Source organism: Acipenser ruthenus, chromosome 46 (genome assembly GCF_902713425.1).
Source record: "Acipenser ruthenus chromosome 46, fAciRut3.2 maternal haplotype, whole genome shotgun sequence".
Lineage (NCBI taxonomy): Eukaryota > Metazoa > Chordata > Actinopteri > Acipenseriformes > Acipenseridae > Acipenser > Acipenser ruthenus.
This window is the reverse complement of record NC_081234.1, coordinates 75,434-95,708: the sequence shown is the minus strand read 5'-3', so window position 1 is coordinate 95,708 and position 20,275 is coordinate 75,434. Positions and strand designations below refer to the sequence as shown.

Below are 20,275 nucleotides of genomic sequence, written 5' to 3'. Positions count from 1 at the left end.
AGCTGGTTCAGTTTTATCCGCCTGTCCTCTGAGTGGTTTCAGTTTATCAGCCTGTCCTCTGAGCTGGTTCAGTTTATCAGCCTGTCCTCTGAGCTGGTTCAGTTTATCAGCCTGTCCTCTGAGCTGGTTCAGTTTATCAGCCTGTCCTCTGAGCTGGTTCAGTTTATCAGCCTGTCCTCTGAGCTGGTTCAGTTTATCAGCCCTGTCCTCTGAGCTGGGTTCAGTTTATCAGCCTGTCCTCTGAGCTGGTTCAGTTTATCAGCCTGTCCTCTGAGCTGGTCCAGTTTATGATCCTGTCCTCTGCTTGCATCGCACAGGGAGAGTGAGAAGACGAAGCTTCTGATCGCGGCGCAGACACAGAAAGTGGGTGGAGGTGGGGGGAAAGAGGCGGAGACAGAGAGGAAGAGAGCTGTGATCGGTAAATACAACACAGCCCAGCCCAGTTCACTTGATTTCTCTTTCATCATTTTATAATGCTAATCTCTCTCCCTCTCTCTCCCTAACCCCCACTCTCTCCCCCCATCACCCTCTCACTCCCCCCTCTCCTCCCTCCCCTCCCCTCCATCCCCCTCCTCCCTTCCTCCCCCCCTCCCCTCCCTCTCTTCCTCCTCCCCTCCCTTCCCCCTTCCTCCTCCCCTCCCTCCTCCTTCCCCCTTCCTCCTCCCTTCCCCCTCCTCCCCCCTCCTTCCCCCCTCCCTATCTCCTCCCTTCCTCCCCCCCCTCCCCCCTCCCTATCTCCTCCCTCCTCCCCTCCCCCCCCCTGTGCGCAGAGGCCGAGAAATTGGCTCAGGTGGCAGAAATCAAGTTTGCGCAGCAGGTGATGGAAAAAGCAGACGGAGAGAAAGATCTCGGAGATCGAAGGTGGGGTATCGATTTAAAACCCTTCAGATTGGAAAAAAAAATACAAAATACTGCAAAGTTTTACTATGAACAATTTGCTCTGTTTGCTCTCTTTCCCACTGGTGTGTTTCTTAAATCCACTAGGGGGCAGAGTGTTGCAAAGGATGGGGGGGGGGGGGGGGGGTTATTATTATTATTATTATTATTATTATTATTATTGTTGTTTATTTGTCAGACCGCCTTTATCCAAGGCGACTCACAGGTGCCTCCAGGACAGTAGAGGGTTTACAATGCAAGCTTCATATTTAAACACAGGTGTAGTTTTACAGTAAGTGCAAATAATAATAACACTACTAGAATACAATATGAACTAGGATGCAGCCAGTTAGGATCACAGCTAGTTATATCTACAGTGACATGTTAGCAGTGCAATAGTGCAAGGATAGCGCATCAGCTGAGGATCCAGTAACGTGGTGCTGAGGTCAGGCGACGAGTCCAGTGCAGAGCAGGAGGGGCGGATCAGGAGATCTAACAAGCGCAGAGTAAACGGGGGGGTCTCAGAGGAGGCGGAACGGAATGGCAGTGAGAGACGGAGCGGGTCCTGAGTCGGTTCTCCGGTAGCTGGTATATTCTCCAGTAGCGCATTGTATAATATATGAGGTACTATGCAAGCCTTTTCAGGTGTCTATTTCATTTGTAATTGTTGAGTTTAACACCTAAATAGAACAGTGTGTTCAAAATGACAAGGATCTGGAATAATTCTCTGTACCTGCTGAGAATCGTTCGGAAAGGGGTTCCGAGGTTCAGGGTGTATAGGTTCAAGGTTCAAATGTTGCTTTTCGAGTTTAAAAAAATAAATAAATAAAAAAAGATGAAAACGGAAAGTGATTTTCAGAGTGAATTACAGACTCTGCTTACCTTGGCGAAGGAGAAGGCTCGGCTGACGCTGAATTCTACACGGCTTTGAGGACAGCCGACGCCAACGCGGTAACAAATTCAAACCATTGTTACTGTGAATTACTGATGTGGCAGACGCCTTTATCCAAGACGACTCACAGTGTTACAATGCAAGCTTCATATTTAAACACAGTGTAGTTTACAGCAAGTGCAAATAATATAATACTACTTGGGGCAGCAGCGTGGAGTAGTGGTTAGGGCTCTGGGACTCTTGACCGGAGGGTCTGTGGGTTCAATCCCAGGTGGGGGGACACTGCTGCTGTACCCTTGAGCAAGGTACTTTACCGAGATTGCTTCAGTAAAAACCCAGCTGTATAAATGGGTAATTGTATGTAAAAAATAATGTGATATCTGTATAATGTGAAATAATGTATAATGTGATATCTTGTCACAATTGTAAGTCGCCCTGGATAAGGGCGTCTGCTAAGAAATAAATTTAAAAAAAAAAAGAATACAATATGAACTAGGATGCAGCAAGTTAGTATTACATTAGGATTTCTCTCTCTCTTTCTCTCTCTCTCTTCAGTTCAGAGATGCTGTATTGGCATAACATCAGCAGAAGTATACTGCCAGCCCATTACAAAACAAATACTAATAAAAAGCACCCTACCTCTCTCTCTCTCTCTCTCTCTCCTCTCTCTCTCTCTCTCTCTCTCTCTCTCTCTCTCTCTCTCTCTCTTCCTCTCTCTCTCTCTCTCTCTCCTCTCTCTCTCTCTCTTCTTCCTCTCTCTCTCTCCTCCATCCTCTCTCTCTCTCTCTCTCTCATCTCTCTCTCTCTCTCTGTGCAGATGAAGCTGACCCCTGCATATCTGCAGCTCATGAAGTACAAAGCCATCTCAGCCAACAGCAAGATCTATTTCGGGAGTGAAATCCCCCGCATGTTCGTGGACTCCGCCCCGGGGGGCTTGCGGACCACCGCAGTGGACGGGACAGGAGGGGGGGGGCCCCAGAGCCACAGCTAGAGGGTGGGTGGAGGGGAGGGCAGGCGAAACTGACTCTCTCAGGTCAGCAAACTCCAGCATTAAATCGAGCGGAGATGAGTGTGAAGAATGTGTCGAGTTAATTTCATAAAGCTGGATCCTTGAGGTCACTTTCCTTGTTTTGATAAGGAAGTGAAACAGGGAAGTACGCACAGCACATGTAAAGATTAGGAATTTCCAGCGAGGCCACACCACGCTTCTTAAATATCGTTTAAATATCAAATCTCTCTTCAGCACTTTTATCTGACATACAAGCAGGACGGGGGTGGGTGGGGGGGTGTGACCCTAGCACACAGCCACATTGTAACTAAAACCACACTGAATTCCTTTCTCTTGTTCCCCCCATTGCGGATTACAAAACCTTTCTAGAATGTTTGTTATGGAAGCCCACATCCTTTCTTTGACAGCGTAACAAGCATCACACTCTGTACTCGCTGTGATGTCACACTAGAGTCTTCGCCACACTTTGAATTCAGAGCTCTCCCCGTAGCTATAAAAGGTTCTTTAAAGGTTAAGTAGCGGGGTTCTGAAAAATACAGCGTTACCCGTCCCCCACGTGCTGCTACAACTGTTTAAATAACATGTCGTTTTTCTTTTCATTGTGAACATCCTGACAACTTTTTACACTTTAGAACTTTAAAAAGTCTGTTTCAAAGCTCTTTTCAAAATGTCCGATCTAGTGCACTGGGGGGGTTTGAGATCTGTCCTCTAAATCACTGCAGGAAGAGCGATTTAAAAAAAAAAAAAAACATAAGGGATCTAGCTTTTGTGTGTTTAAAAATTGTCAGGATGTTAACAATGAAAAGAGAAATGACAGGTACGTTATTTAAACAGTAGCAGCACGTGGGGACGGGTGACGCTGTGTTTAGCTATAAATATATAGCTGTAAAAAAATTAGAATAAGAGTCCATGCTTTTCAGGGTGCTTTCCCCCCTGCTGTTAAAATCTGCAGCTCAGTTCATTTTTAGGGTCCTTGTTTAAGAAAAGAACAAAAAAAAAAAAAATGTATGCACTGATCGTGTTTGTCTTGGAGATTTTCCATCTTCTCCAAACTTTTATCGTGCCCTTTGTTGCATTTGGGTATGTAACCTGTTAATAAACTCTTAATTGTATTCAAAAAATACTTTTTTTAAAACAGATATTTACAAGAGTATGCAATTGTAGGACTGCCTAAAAAAAAAAAAAAATCAACATTATTTTGCTGACGTCGTTTGTTTTTAGGAATTATTTTGTTGCAAATGTGCACTCTGGTTTATCTGTTATGATTTTGACAGATAAGTTTTATGATTATTGTTATGTGTGTTATTAGTAACTGCTTCAAAGGTAAGGTTACACTAATCCAATCACAGAAGGGAAGGCTCAGCTAGTGTGCATGCTAGAGCAGTGCTTAACCAAGGCTTTACAATCCATCTTCAGTATGTTTTGTTAACGGAAGATAACCTTTTTTTTTCGGCTTTTATTATTGCAATGCAAAAATATTGGAAACAACTACAAAGAAGTTATAGGTTTAGAAAAAAAACCTGATACATAAAGAAAGCAGCTTCTAGTATCTTATTAATTCTGATTACACTGGAGCACATGAATAGATACAAGGAAACATCAGCAGCAGCAGCTTTGTATTCTAAAGCACTGTCTCCACTTATTAACCAAAGTGTGAAACCAGAAAAGGGGGAAGTGATCATGGCTCTTCTGCTAATATGAGGTAAAAAAAAAAAAAGAAAATAGGATAATAAAGCTGTGGTTTATTGCACAAACTGGTGAGCAGTTTTTTCACCGGACTCACCCTGTTGATATTTCCTGCCGCGCGACCCCAGCCAGCGCCAGCTTTCGTCAGACTGAAAGGAATTCCAACCAGAACGTGCGTAGCTGCTGTCTTCTCTCGCTCGCTTCTCAGCCGGAAAAAAAATGCTCACCAGAGATGAGAAAAAATACTGCGCGGGGTAGCATGTGATGAATGAGAATTAAAAACCCGCCCTCGGGGTGGGATGCGTGGGTAGACCCCTTGGGGCATCGTCCTCTGGGTTTATGCCCTCGGATGGGCATTAAGGAGGAGGCTGTGTGGTCCAGTGGCTAAAGAAAAGGGCTTGTAACCAGGAGGTCCCCAGTTCAAATCCCACCTCAGCCACTGACTCCTTGTGTGACCCTGAGCATGTCACTTCACCTCCTTGTGCTCCATCTTTCGGGTGAGACGTAGTTGTAAATGACTCTGCAGCTGAAGCAAAGTTCATACACCCTAGTCTCTGTAAGTCGCCTTGGATGAAGGCGTCTGCTAAATAAACAAATAATAATTAAATTCTCATATTGCACACTAACCCATGCATTATTTTCTATGAATTAACCTGAGGAAGAAAGCACAATGATTTGTATTATTATTATTATTATTATTATTACAGGTATGATTGCATTTAGTTGTACACTTGTATTAAATAAATTTGTTTTACACTGAAATTGTGAATCCAAAGAGACTTTGTGAAGGAACCAATTCAAAGCTCTTCAAAGAGTAAGCAGCAGGGTTCAGAAAAATACATCGTTACCCGTCCCCCACGTGTTGCTACAACTGTTTAAATAACGTCCCAGTCGTTTTTCTTTTCATTGTGAACATCCTGACAACTTTTTACACTTAGAACTTTAAAAAGTCTGTCTCAGAGCTCTTTTCAAAATGTCTGCTCCAGTGCACTGGGGTTTGAGATCTGTCCTCTAAGTAACTGCAGGAAGAACGATAAAACAAACAAGAAAAAAAAACACAACAAGTGCGCTGGCTTTTCAGTTCCGTACCACATCACACACAGTTGTTGCTGTGTTACCTGTTTGACAATGTGGGCAATAATCCTGGCGCTATCAGTGCACTAGAGCAGACATTTTGAAAAGAGCTTTGAAACAGACTTTAAAGTTATAAGCGTAAAAAGTTGTCAGGATGTTCACAGTGAAAAGAACGACGACAGGTACGTTATTTAAACAGTTGTAGCAACACGTGGGGACGGGTAACGCTGTATTTGTCGGAACCCCGCTAAGCAATCTTTAACTTGTGTGATTCTATGGGGTATAGTAAAATACTTTACGCACAAACAGTCCTAGGAACAACCTATGCTTCTATCTCCCTGTTAGTTTGACTAGTATTTGTTTTGGTTTTTTTGTACTGCATCTGGTAAGGTAATGTTTCAGCTCACAGCATTGTAAAACCTGGAAGTGGCTCATACTGCTGTGGAATAGGAGTCTTGAACCAAACCCTGCATGCTGTCTTATTAAGCTCACAGAATAAATGTAAAACCTGGACTGTCTCAAACTGCTGTGCAATGGGAGTATTATTATTATTATTATTATTATTATTAAGCTCAGCAGATTTTCAGCATTGCTACGTGTAGAGGTGAGAGCAAGTCCTGTGATGAGTGTTAATTTTAATAAAGTTTTATTATGATGTTGACATTCCAGAATAAAGTTTGTTTTTCTCTTGATAAACTCTGTGTAATCTGGCTTGCTTTAGAATACTGAGGCGTCATTTTCCATCATCTACAGCTGTGGTCAAAAGTGTTGCACCCCTCTATAGAATTAACTAGTTTTGCTTCATAAAGTCGAACGAAATCTGCTGAGTTAATGTTACGTTAACATATTGAATTAAACGCAGCTGACAGAAACGTGACATTTCGAAATCTAACATGAACTACTACTGTATTACTAGTATGGCTAGTATGTAGTTTTTGATTACATGATGTTAAATTAAATATCTAAATTATGTGCATGTAGGTTTTTTCTTAATTATGTGTCAGGCGGAAAAATTCTAGGTGATGAAAAACTTTTAGCCATATCTGTACAGCTGTACCTATTTATCTGTGTTGTGAACGATTCTCTGTGGGTTTGTGCTTATTGCCCATGTACAGTGTACAGCATTGTGTAGACTGACATTATAAATCGAGTGACTAAAAGCTTGCACAATGTGAAAGGCGCAAGTGGGAAAATACCTCGAAATCCTGAAAAATGTGAGCCAACAAAATCAGCTTGAGTCATTACCCTCGGTTTTGTAAGACCAAGTGCACCCTATTCCCTGACACAGTTTTGCATCGCCTAGAATTTTAGGAATGAGACATCATCTTTCATTTCACTTCTGTATGATTCTTTACTGTGGTTTCTGCTTAGGTAATCGTTGACATGCTTACTAAGTGTTCCTGAGGGCATCTGATGATTCGAGGGCATTTGCATTTACTCCCAACTTTCACTTCCAGAGCTTGGCAACAAAATCAAGCCACCATGTCCCTAACCCAACCCCTTAAGCAACCCCTGCCCTAAAACCTAACCTCAAACCCAATACCTGACCCTAAACCTAACCGTTAAGAATCATCTGATGCCCTCAGGACACTTTCTAGGGGATATTCCTGTGTGCTGCCAATGTTGCACCTACTAAATTCTATCACCTAGAATTTTAGGATTGAGACATAATTAATATATATATATATATATATATATATATATATATATATATATATATATATATATATATATATATATATATATAAAGCTATTAAACCTTTTTATTTGTTTTCAGCTCTTGTTGCAGATTTCAAGTTAGCCGTAACTTTGTATAAGTAATTTGAACTCTGCAACTGTTCAGCTGGAATGAAAACCAGGAGACACAGGGGGTCCTCAGGACCAGGGTTGAGAAACACTGTGTTAGTCTAACAAGATGCAGTTCCTTCCATCTTCCTAGCTCACTCCTTTAAAGCAGGGCTACTCAACTCTGCCCCTCGAGATCTGATCCAGTTCAGGTTTTTACTCCAAGCAGATTCTAATGTATTTAATTGAAGCTGTTAAGAGGCAAGTAACTCATTTAGGAACTGGTTGGAATAAAGACCAGGACTGGAATACATCTCGAGGGCCACAGTTGAGTACCACTGCTCTAAGAGTAAGTAGCGGGGTTTCGAAAAATACAGCGTTACCCGCCCCCACGTGTTGCTACAACTAGTTAAATAACGCACCTGTCTTTTTTTTTTTCATTGTTAACATCCTGACAACTTCTTACAACTTTGAAGTCTGTTTCAAAGCTCTTTTCAAAATGTCTGCTCTAGTGCACTGATAGCGTCAGGATTATTGCCCACATTGTCAAAACAGTTAACACAGCAATAACAATGTGTGATGTGGTATGGAACAGAAAAGCCAGAGCATGTGTTGTTATGTTTTTTAATTTTACTTAGAGGACAGATCTCAAACTTCAGTGCACTAGAGCAGACATTTTGAAAAGAGCTTTGAAACAGACTTTAAAGTTGTAAGTGTAAAAAGTTGTCAGGGTGCTAACAATGCCATTTAACAGTTGTAGCAACGCGTGGGGGACGGGTAACGCTGTAGTTTTCGGAACCCCACTTACCCTGGGGTTAGTCTGGTTGCGCTTCAATACTTTCCCCTTGGGCCACAATGTTGTTTTGCTAACATGCAGAGCAAAACTGCACTCTGTTCTCAAGCCTCCCTCGCAATCTGGTTCTCATCCTAGCAGACAGTGAGGGAATTAAAAGACGTTTCATAGCAATTACATTGGCAGCAATACAAAAAAATAAAAAAAGGCATGGGACAAGATGACATCGTTTTTTTTGTAGCCGAAGAATCGGCTCCTGTGTTCGTTCTGGTAACAAAGAGAAGCACAAAGTCCAGAGCAACAAAGCGATGAACTGAAGGAGGTAGGAAACTATTTTCACTTAGTGTGCAATGTAACCTTTTTTTTTGCCTTACCCATTGCATTCTAAGGTCATCAGTAATCTCTTGTTAAGGGATAACATTTGCAATAATATTGAACATTCAAACAAAGTTGTTTTTTTTTCAGTATTCAGTATTATTAGCATTACAGAAATTGGGATATTTAATGTGATTTCTAACACGATTTTCAGCTTTAACATCACAAATTAACATTGACAGTGCATCAAAGTAAAAACAGGTTCATAAATAATAATAATTTAACCACAGATGGAGAGATGGTGGAGACTGTATCATGGTGGAGACTATCATATTATATAATGTATACTCTGTACTATTCTGTGTTCGTTATTTGAAAAAACTAAATCAAGACATGCCTCCCCTCTAGGGATGGTGAAGGGCAGTGCCAATGCAAGGGATGGAGAAGGGCAGTGCCAATGCGAGGGATGGAGAAGGGCAGTGCCAATGCCAGGGATGGAGAAGGGCAGTGCCAATGCGAGGGATGGAGAAAGGCAGTGCCAATTCCAGGGATGGTGAAGGGCAGTGCCAATGCCAGGGATGGAGAAGGGCAGTGCCAATGCCAGGGATGGAGAAGGGCAGTGCCAATGCCAGGGATGGCGAAGGGCAGTGCCAATGCCAGGGATGGCGAAGGGCAGTGCCAATGCCAGGGATGGGCCAGGGATGGTGAAGGGCAGTGCCAATGCCAGGGATGTTGAAGGGCAGTGCCAATGCGAGGGATGGAGAAGGGCAGTGCCAATGCCAGGGATGGTGAAGGGCAGTGCCAATGTGAGGGATGGTGAAGGGCAGTGCCAATGCTAGGGATACTACTTGCACCTGCTTATGTTTTACTTTAAGGTTCAATCAACACCTTGACAATAAAGCACATTCTTTACAAGCATAGATGTGTGTAAGGTGGCTAGGAGCATTACAAACGATAGGTGTACATGTGTTGAGCGGCCAGCAGGTGGCTAGGACTCCTGCAGAATGCAGGTGGCTAGAAACAACGATATGTAAAAGGGTCCCTTTTTTTTGACAGCGGTTTCTTAAGAACAATAGAAGAAGAATGCAAATCGCAATTAAATAAAGATTGTTTCGCAAGAGGAGCTATAATCTTCATGATGGGAAAGGGTGATTATGTTGTGTATTCGATGTGTCACAATGCATTGTGGAATGAATGCCTGTGAGCCTACACTGAGTGCCTGAGAACCCAGACCAGTTAGAAGAACTGCCTGGCTGAAATGTGTTACTTATTTAAAACGCAGAGAAGACTCCGGTAAGCCAGATGTTTGTGTTTATGCATGTTCTTTTTTTTCAGATTTACATTGGAGTAGGATCAATGAATCACTTCCTTGAATGAATGGAATCCCCCTCCCAGTCCCTCATTAAGTGTGCCTATTAAAAGTAGACCAGTGAGTCTTCACAGTGTGTCTTTCAACAGTGAAGCTAAAGGTGGAAACTGGAAGACCCTGAAAGAAGACTTTGACCAAAACTTTTTTTGCCTTTATTTTGCTTTTAGTTTGTTTGAAACTTTTTTTTCTTTTTTCTTCATTTACAAAAAAATAAATAAATAAATAAAAGAGAAATGTACATTATCAATGCACGGGACGGAAATGCACACGTTCTGTAAAAGCGATTTACTGGCTGGACATATACGAACACGCTCCTTTACAGACTTCGATCAAGTCTTAAAAAACGCAGGCTTAAAAACCCTGCAAGACCAAGACTGAAGCCTCATTCCGTGTCGTGAAAAATACAGAACGTTTGTATCTGGATTTCTGAAAAAAAAAAAAAAAAATTACAACAACTTTTCTTTTCTGAAAACACAAAAATGAATGGCAGCTGCGAGCTCCAGAACTCGCTCCTCCTCCAGCCGGCGTGGGATCCAATCAGGTGTCGGCAGGACATCCTGCTCTCTCCCCTCTTCCCAGCATGCTTCTCCTTCGTGGCCAATGTCTCCCTGTGCCTCCCCTTCGCTGTGCTGGAGTGCCTGGGGCAGTGGTGGCCGTGGCTCTGGCGCTATAAGCTGCGTGGCTTGGGTCCCGTGGGTCCCACGGCGTGGTGGGGCTGCCTCGGGAGGGTGGCGTGGAACCAGGTGGCCTGCATCCTTCCCACGACCCTGCTGATGCACTACCTCCTCCGACCCCCCTCCAGCCTGCCTCCGGAAGCCCCGTCCTGCCTCAGGTTCCTGTCGGAGGTGGTGCTGTGTCTGCTCCTGTTTGACACCATGTACTTCATGTTTCACGTGCTGATCCACAGGTAAGGGCAGAGGAGGCACGTTTCCAAACAAGTTAATATGAACTCTGTCTTTTATTTAAGTCAGTATCTACAGCTTACCTTGTCTCTTTAAAAGGTTAGTATGTCCAGTAGATCCTGTCTCTTTTATAGGTTAGTATGTCCAGTTGACCCTCTCTCTTTTATCAGTTAATGTGTCCAGTCGACGCTGTCTCATATCAGTTATTATTATTATTATTATTTCTTAGCAGACGCCCTTATCCAGAGCGACTTACAATTGTTACAAGATATCACATTATTTTTACATACAATTACCCATTTATACAGTTGGGTTTTTACTGGAGCAATCTAGGTAAAGTACCTTGCTCAAGGGTACAGCAGCAGTGTCCCCCATCTGGGATTGAACCCACGACCCTCCAGGGTTAACTAATTGTAAATCATGCTCCAATTAAAAGAAAAGCCCACGATACACAGTTAATGCAGTTATGCGTTGTTCTGTAACCTGCCGTTTTGATTGGCTGAGAGTGAAACCTGCCTGGTCCTTGTTTCTTTTTTCAGGTCAAAAAAGTCCCCTGGGTTGACATTGTCAATACCTTTTAGGATTTTGAATGCTAGAATCAGATCACCGCGTAGTCTTCTTTGTTCAAGACTGAATAGATTCAATTATTTTAGCCTGTCTGCATACGACATGCCTTTTAAACCCGGGATAATTCTGGTCGCTCTTCTTTGCACTCTTTCTACAGCAGCAATATCCTTTTTGTAACGAGGTGACCAGAACTGAACACAATATTCTTGTCAAGGTCTTACTAATGCATTTTAAAGTTTTAACATTACTTCCCTTGATTTAACTTCAACACTTTTCACTAGATATCTGAGCATCTTGTTGGCCTTTTTTATAGCTTCCCCACATTGTCTAGATGAAGACATTTCTGAGTCAACATAAATAATAATAATAATAATAATAATAATAATAATAATAAACATTGAACCTATAAAAGAAGCCACACAAAATACTTTCAGTGCGGCACACACACAAGACAAGAGCTCTTGAACTTGAGCTAATCATCCACTCGTTTGGGCCTATTTGCAATACTAAGCATTTCATATTGTAAATGTTTATTTTAAGCACAAGTTGACATTTTTTGCTTCATTTTATGTTACCATGGAAAATGTAAATAAATATAGTGCTAATAAAAACAAACGCATCATGTCATGTAAGTTTAATAAAAACATTTTTTAAAGAGTCTGTGTACAACTTAAAACAAATCACAATGTTCTGTTAATAAAAAAAAAAGAGTTTAAAATGATCTCTTGATTTTTCACTCTGTCGTCTGTGGGAATCAAATGTCTGTTAACTTCTTGTTTTTCCAAAGTTGCTTGTTTAAACATGGTGCATATATTTTATAATTCGCTGGATCACCAGGTTTGTTTCCATCAGGTCACAAAGAGCGAGCTGTAGTTACTGCGACAAGTATTTATTATGTCTACATGTTTTCTGCAGAGAATATGGCTTTCCAACGCCTTCCAACATTTTCTGCAATGTTAACTGTAGAACTGCACCTTATCTTGTTTAATTCACAGTACTGTACTTGTTTGTGGACCAAGGAAATAGCAACTTGCCAAGACAGCTGTCTGCAAGCACCAATGCAATGGGGTACGGAATGTAAAAACAACAAATTTATTTTTTCAGTTGTTTTTTTCTGTTACTTTGCCGAGATTGATTTATATAATAATTTAGCGGTGTTACACTGCAAAAACACTTTACACCAACTGTCAGAAATGTGTTAATAGCTTTAAAAAAAAAAAAAAAAAGAAACACATTGAGAATATATTGTTTACCCCCCGGATCTGCATTGATCACATCAATAGCCCTGGGGGACTGAGTAAAAAGCGGTGCTTTTTTATTTTTATTTTTGTTTAATATATATTTGCTAATTTTTTTCTCTTCATCTATAATTTTGCCATTTGTATCTCTTTTTGGAATTGGTTTTAGCCCCCTTGGCAATGCTCATTTGGATTTCTCTCTTGGCCTTTCTAACTTCCTTTTTGACTTGCGTTTGCAGTTCCAAGTACTCTGTGTACTTTATTCTCAGTCCCTTTTAAACGCTCTGTAAAGTGCCTTTTTTTCACTGAATATATTTTTTAATTGATCTATTAAACCATTTTGGCCATTTTGTTTTAGATTTGTCTACTTTTGGGGTGTAATTGTTTTGAGCCTCAAGTACTACATTTTTTAAAAATAGCCATCCTTTTTCCGTGGATGTTTTTTCTATTTTACTCCAATCTACTTCTGTTAGTCTCTCTTTCATTCCTTGACAGTTTGCCTTTTTAAAATTGTAAACCTTAGCTTTAGTTGTTACTTTTAGGGTTTTAAAAATAACTTCAAATGACACCATGTTGTGATCTGAGTTTGCCAATGGTTCTCTGACCTCTGTTTTAGTTATTCTGTGTTTGTTATTTGAAAAGACTAAATCAAGCCATGCCTCCCCTCTAGTCGGTGCATTGACAAATTGCGTTAGGAAGCAGTCAGTTGTCATTTCCACCATTTCAATTTCGTCTGTCGTGCTCCCCACCGGGTTTTTCAATTTAATATGGGGGGAAGTTGAAATCCCCCATTAGTATGGCTTCTCCTTTGCTACACGCATTTCGAATGTCATTGTATAACAGATTATTTTGCTCAGTGTCTGAATTTGGCGGTCTATAGCATACCCCTATTATCATGCCCTTTGAGTTTTTGGCCATTATTCTGACCCATATTGACTCTGCTTTGTTTTCTTCCAGATTTAACACCTGGGCTTCAAGACTATTTCTTATGTATAGCGCTACCCCTCCACCTCTTCTGTCCTGCCTGTCTTTCCTATACAGTGCATACCCACTAATATTATATTCGTCTCCATCACTCTCGTATAGCCAAGTTTCTGTAACACCTATCACATCATAGTTACTTGTTAGTGCAGTAGCTTCAAGTTGTAACATTTAGTTTTTGAGACTTTAGAGGGCAGCAGTGTGGAGTAGGTGTTAGGGCTCAGGGCTCTGGACTCTTCACCGGAGGGTCGTGGGTTCAATCCCAGGTGGGGGACACTGCTGCTGTACCCTTGAGCAAGGTACTTTACCTAGATTGCTCCAGTAGAAACCCAGCTGTATAAATGGGTAATTGTATGTAAAAAAAAAAAATGTAATTGTATGTAAAAATAATGTGATATCTTGTAATGATTGTAAGTCGCCCTGGATAAGGGCGTCTGCTAAGAAATAATAAATAAAAATAATAATAATTACATTTAATGACTGTCTTACCTGAGCTGTTGCCCTTGTTTTGATGTCATCTCCCTTCTGTTTTTTTGTTGATTTCTCCCCCTTTCCAATCTAATTGAAATGCTTCTGAACCTCCTCGAGGATCCTTTCTTCGAGTAGATTGGTTCCCTTTTTATTTAAGTGCAGTCCGTCCCGCCTATATAGATAGTCCTTGCTGTAGAATGTGGTCCAATGTTCAAGGAAGGTGTGCACTACGATTTCAGCCATGCATTTAGATGATTTATTTCCAGCTGTCCGTATGGTCCTTTGCTGTGGGTTAGTTTTCCATGGTTTGTTTTTCAATATGCTTTGCAATGCTCGCCTGTGCTTCACCATGTTTTCACCTATAATAAGGTGTTAATGTCACTCCTGTGCTCCTGGCAGGGTGCCCTGGCTGTTTATGAAGATCCACAGTGTTCACCACGAGGTGCAGGACCCCTTTGCCCTTGCAGCGCAGTACTCCAGCTACTGGGAGGTGCTGTCCCTGCAGGGCTTCGCCGTCTCCAGCGCGGCTCTGCTGGGCTGCCACCCGCTCAGCGAGATCACCTTTCACCTCCTCAACATCTGGCTATCGGTGGAGGATCACTGCGGTTACGACCTGCCCTGGGGCACCCACCGCCTGCTGCCCTTTAACCTCTTCGGAGGGGCCCCCTTTCACACCATCCACCACCAGCGCTTCAGAGTGAACTACGCCCCCTATTTCACCCACTGGGACCGGATCTTTGGGACCTACATGGGCCCCACCCTGAAAAAGTAGGGGTGCAACTGGACCCCCCAATTCACTGAAAGGACTCTTTTTAAAGAATGTTTAGTTAAGGGCTGTTTTTTTTAATATTATTATTATTATTTCACAATAACTGTTTTTTTTTTGTTTTTTTAGTTTAATAGTTTATTTTCAAATCTCAGTTCAGCCTATAAGGGAATGTTTTATAAACATTGGACTCTTTGTCAAACTTTAAGGAACGTTTTAGTTTTTTCCTGGCCCTACTCCTATTGACAGTGGTATGGCACTGGCGTCTAATTTTTCGTTCCAAACCCTTCCACGTTCCTGCTTGATAAAAGACAACTCTGTTTGTTACAAGAGTAAGTAATGAGGTTTGTGAGGTAACTAATACTTGGAAGATGATTCATAAAAAAAAAACAAGTGCTGGGCAAAGTGCTCTCAGTGTGTGTATTTGTTTGGCAGTGATGGGGTTAATTCCATCCCTGTGGAATATGTCTTGATCAATTAAGCCCCAACCACATGGTATAAAAGCAGAGAGAAATCCTTTGTGTGGGAAGAGGGGTTTGGAAGAAGTGTTCCAGTGAAGGCAGCTGCTCAGCCTGAAACCATTAGGTGTGTTTACTTAAAGTGTTTCTGTATAATAAACCTTTTGTTTTGACCCTTGTGTCTGTGTTTCTTTGTTCTTTGATTTCTGGTTTGAGTTTAATAAAAGTGCGCCACGCCGCCATTAAACTGCAGCTTCTTCTGTCTCTGGGTCGGCTTTCCTGCCACTGGCCAGCCTTGACCGCGTGAAAAGTGTCCAGACAAACCAAACCCAAACCAAACCCGCACACCCTCACTGTGGGGTCTATTTTAAAGATCTTACAGCAGCGAATCTAAATACCGCCGCCCTAACAATTCTGCCATATTACACTCTATTTTAATTGTATATAGTAATGTTACAATGCTATAGTGTGTCAATAAATTCCCTCTATTAAGATCTGCCACAGTTTGCATCATTAAAATCATTCCAATAGACCGCCGTATGTGTTCCTACCATGACCCCCCACCATTAACCCAGCTTATATGAAACCCCACAACGATACACAGTAATGTTTTCATCACCTCATACTGTAACTGGTAGCTAATCTCTTTTGTCTGGACCCTTGTTCGCGTACGGTACTGTCTTCTTTTTCATTGCTTGGAAACTTGGAAGCGCCTGACGGAAATGCCTGTTTTACCCATGTGTGTGGCTTGGCATCTCCGTACCCCCCAGGAATTAAAATCTTGCATAACGCTGTCAGTGTGTTCACAGGGGATGGAAATAAGACTCCTATTGCACAGCAGTTTTTCAAAATATTATTGATAACTTGTAGTAAATTGATCCTACTTTAAAATATAAACATTTAATTAAATGTCAATTTAGGATGTCATTGAAAAAAAAATACTTAAATGCTGAGGACAGCAAAAGTCCTGATTTTCTGAAATCACTGAGTTATTTTTTTGTACCTCAGAGTAAAAACAGTGTTATGGAAAGGCAAAGATGTTGAGTTAAAGCAAAGTGTTTTTATTGCTATTTGTGTTGTCATTGTCATCATTATTATTATTATTATTATTATTATTATTATTATTATTATTATTATTATTATTATTATTATTATTATTATTATTATTATTATTATTATTATTATTATTTGCATGCAGTTTCTTATCCTTTGTGAAATTCAAATTCAAATTCAAAGGTGCTTTATTGGCATGACCATTATTCACAGTATTGCCAAAGCAATGCATACACAGTACATCATCTGAACATTAAATAGACAATAACACTGATGAGAATAATAATGATAATAATAATGGTAAACAAATATAAATAATAACCACGTTATTAATAAGTTAACAATAACAACAATGAAATATAACAAGACTTGAACTAATGTAGAGTGCTCACTGTTTGTCCCTCAGGCTGTGACAGGCGGCTGTGTACTGGGCTGCCAGTTGGACACAGCTGGACTCCTCTCCGAGGAGGATTGGGAGTTTTTGAGAGTCTGGCAGGTCTGGGAATGTTTTGCAGGGATTTTTTATTTGTGGGAAGAAAGTTTCCCTTATTTCTGTGTATTTTATACACTGCAGTAGAAAGTGCATCTCTGTCTCTACTTGTTGGAGTTGACAGTGATGACACAGCCGGTCCTCTTTGGGCAGCCAGGTCTGCCTGTGTCGGCCTGTTTCTATGGCCAGGCTGTGCTCACTGACCCTGTATTTGGTTAGGATCTGCCTCTGCTTGTTGTCTTTCACCCTGCTCAGGTATTCAGCCAGGGTGTAGTGTCTTTTTAGGGCCCGATAGCACTCTGATTTGCTTTGTGTTTTTGTGTGTGTGTCCCAATAAGTGAGGTAGTTTTGTTTGTGTTGTGTTATAATTTGGTTCACTCGAATTGTCTGTGTTGGAGCAGTGCTGTCCTGAGGCTGGTTGGTGTTAGTGTGTGTTAGTGCAGTGAGCTTCAGGACCAGCTGGCTGAGGGGACTCTTCTTTTGGCCCAGTTCTTGGTACTGCAGGGCTTTACTGTGGTAGGAGTTTGGGTTGCTTTGTTTTAGATGAAGCCAAAATTTAATTGCTCTTTTTTGTATTGAGATCAATAATGGATATTGACCTAGTTCTGCCCTGCACGCGTTGTTTGGTGTTTTTCTCTGTATTTGCAGGATGTTTTTGCAGAACTCTGTGTGCAGGGCTTCTACTGGGTGTTTATCCCATTTAGTGTAATCCTGCTCTGTGAGCGGACCCCACACTTCACTGCCATAGAGGGCAATGGGTTTGATAACACTTTCAAAAATTTTGAGCCAAATTCTAATGGGGAGTTTTATATAGCTTTTTCTTTATGGAATAGAAAGCCCTGCGGGCCTTCTCTCTCAGTGCATTCACTGCCGGGTTAAAGCTACCTGATGCGCTGATGTTTAGGCCCAGGTAGGTGTAGTGCATGCAGTGCTCTATTGTGGTGTTGTGTAGTGTGAAGATGTATCTACTTTCCTGATATCTGGGTTTTTTCTGAAATATCATGATTTTAGTTTTGTTCATGTTTACTGCCAGGGCCCAGGTCTGACAGTACTGCTCTAGCAGTGACAGGCTCTGCTGCAGCCCCTGCGTGCATAGATCTTTTAAACCCATTTGGGACCAGACTTCAACGCCGCTCTGGTTAAAGCTGAGGGAACACAAAGCCTCTTTTTCAGGAACCTGCTTCCAGGAGGCCTAGTTTGAGGTTGCTGTATCAAACCCCAAGTCTCCCTGCCTGGTGTGACACGCAGTGGCCTGAAACCCAGCCTCCTGAAACCAGGTTCCAAGCCGCAAAGTGTCTCCGTGTCATCTCGAGACTGCTATGTAATATGACATGTAACTCAGAAGTAATTTAGTTTGGACAAAAATAAGAAGAAAATTAAAGAAATACCCTAACCCTCCCCAGGTATTCAAAGGTAGTCCCCCCACCTCCCACACACAACCCCATCTTATTTATGTGCCTATTGGGAATATGGAATCCCCTTCTCAATGGAAACTCCCTAGGTTTTCATTTTGGATAACATTTATTTAACAATAATTCACCTAAGTTGAGTCATCTCTACTGAACTGCAAGGCGAGTGTACCCAAGTCCATACAGCACCTTACTGTACATGTTACATTATCATCATGCTATGCAAATTTTGAGAGAAGTGCTGGTCATTTTGTAGACCTTTCTGCCACCTAGTGGCAGTAAAGAACTATAACTTAAAATAAGTAGTACAGTACAGTACTAACATTAATATAGCAGTTCCTTCCACGTATTAGCATTTTTCACTCGACCCCTCCTGTTGGAAACCAGACCCTGCTGTGACCTACATCACAGGAAGTCCTGCCAGCTCCAAGACGCTGTCGTTTTTAATCAATTCCATTTGGAAAATTAGCAAAATGACCGACATAACACAAGAACAAAAAGAGTACCGATGATAATATTGCTAAAGTTAATCAGAGGTAAGATTAATTATATATATATTAAATTTGTCATGTACTTACACTATCTGCGTGACTGAGGAGCGGTTCAACCACAAAAGTACTGTGGAAATAAACAAATAAAATCAAACGACGTACAAAAAAACCGTTATAGAATCCAGCGCTGCATTCTATCCACGTGGTTAGAATGTTGAGCCAGTTTGAATTTCTTTCAGCCGTTTTTGTTGATGGGAGAGCAGCGACTGAACGAAACAGCAGCGGGTACGAGTGACGACATTTTGGGGGTGGATTTTATTACCAAAAAAGTAAGACTTTGTAATATTTTCATATTATTCTTGGGTTAAATTAATATCCACTCGTTTTGTTTTTTGTTAGGTGTAGCAGGTTCAGTCGCAGCGTAGCACTGTTTATGGTGGAGCATAACGAAATACTGTACCTGAAATCGATTCCTGTGCAGGGAGACCTCAAACAATTAAACTGTAGTCATAAATGATTTACATTTTAGATGAGTTTGACCTTTTTTGTATTGCTATTCTTTCAGCACAAAGTAACTTCATGGAAAGACCCTATCACCATAAATAATATATAGAAACCAAGTATATACATATATAATTAGTATACCATTTTTGAATGGAGTATATATTTACCTTCTCCATCCTTTCATATCTAATTTAAGCATACAGTCTTTGAGCTAATATATATATATATATATATATATAGTGCACAATCAATCTCTCTCAAATTTAAATTAAAAAAATTCAAAATGTGCTTTATTGGCGTGACTTTAGGTATTGCCAAAGTAATATTGTTTACATATAACAATGTATAAGAACAGTAACAGTTAATAATAATAATAATAATAATAATAATAATAATAATAATAATAATAATAATAATAATAATAAAAACAATAATAATAATAATAATAATAATAATAACAACAATTAATAAGTGCAATTAAAAGTGCTCACTGCCTGTCCCTCAGGTTTTGACCCTCTCTCTCTCTCTCTCTCTCTCTCTCTCTCTCTCTCTCTCTCTCTCTCTCTCTCTCTCTCTCTCTCTCTCCCTCTCTCTCTCTCTCTCTCTTTCTCTCTCTCAGATAGCTTGATGGTAAGTGTATTCTAAATGCTGTGTAGTTTTAGGGTTTGGCCCAACAGCACTCTCCCATATTCACTCACACACATTCCTAACCTGCAGATACATGAATTCAATATCAGCTGAGCTCACTAATCACATCATTTGCTTTTTTTTCTGTTCCCAACCTACCTTGGAATGATCTCAAAGCGAACCCTTTTTCTATGCATGTTAAGATTTGTATTATACCTTGAATAGGTGAACCGGAGCTGCAGAATGATTTCTCACACCATAGAGGGAGTTAGAATTTAATAGCATTGCACTAACTGGTGAGCAATTCTTTTCACTGGGCTCTTCCAGTTGATATTTCCTGTAATAACGGAAACACGCGCTCATTAACAGAGCGCGACCCCATCGAGCCGTCAAGCTGAAAGGAATTCCACAATAAGCAACACAGGAAAAAAATGCTCACCAGAGATTATAAACAATACTGCATGGGATAGTGTGTGATAAATGACAATTGAATAACGTAGCATCCTACCCCTCGGGGTG

The 20,275-nt window shown here is 41.0% G+C and overlaps 1 protein-coding gene and 1 pseudogene across 1 annotated transcript; both read left to right on the top strand.

The window, feature by feature from the left end:
- The window catches only part of LOC131720966 (erlin-2-like), a 6,423-nt pseudogene extending 223 nt beyond the window's left edge, over positions 1-6,200 (top strand).
- Positions 6,201-8,625: 2,425 nt separating this feature from the next.
- On the top strand, positions 8,626-15,315 carry LOC131721007 (cholesterol 25-hydroxylase-like protein). The gene is made up of 2 exons (XM_059013791.1): positions 8,626-10,706; positions 14,358-15,315. Exons 1-2 carry the CDS (start codon positions 10,279-10,281, stop codon positions 14,728-14,730), a joined length of 801 nt encoding a protein of 266 aa, XP_058869774.1. The 5' UTR covers positions 8,626-10,278; the 3' UTR covers positions 14,731-15,315.
- Positions 15,316-20,275: the final 4,960 nt, after the last annotated feature.

Excerpts from the sequence above, each read along its gene's own strand:
- LOC131721007 (XM_059013791.1), top strand. The coding sequence starts at position 10,279 with ATGAATGGCAGCTGCGAGCTCCAGAACTCGCTCCTCCTCCAGCCGGCG. Across the intron at positions 10,707-14,357 it reads TTTCACGTGCTGATCCACAG|GGTGCCCTGGCTGTTTATGA; the intron begins GTAAGGGCAGAG and ends TGCTCCTGGCAG.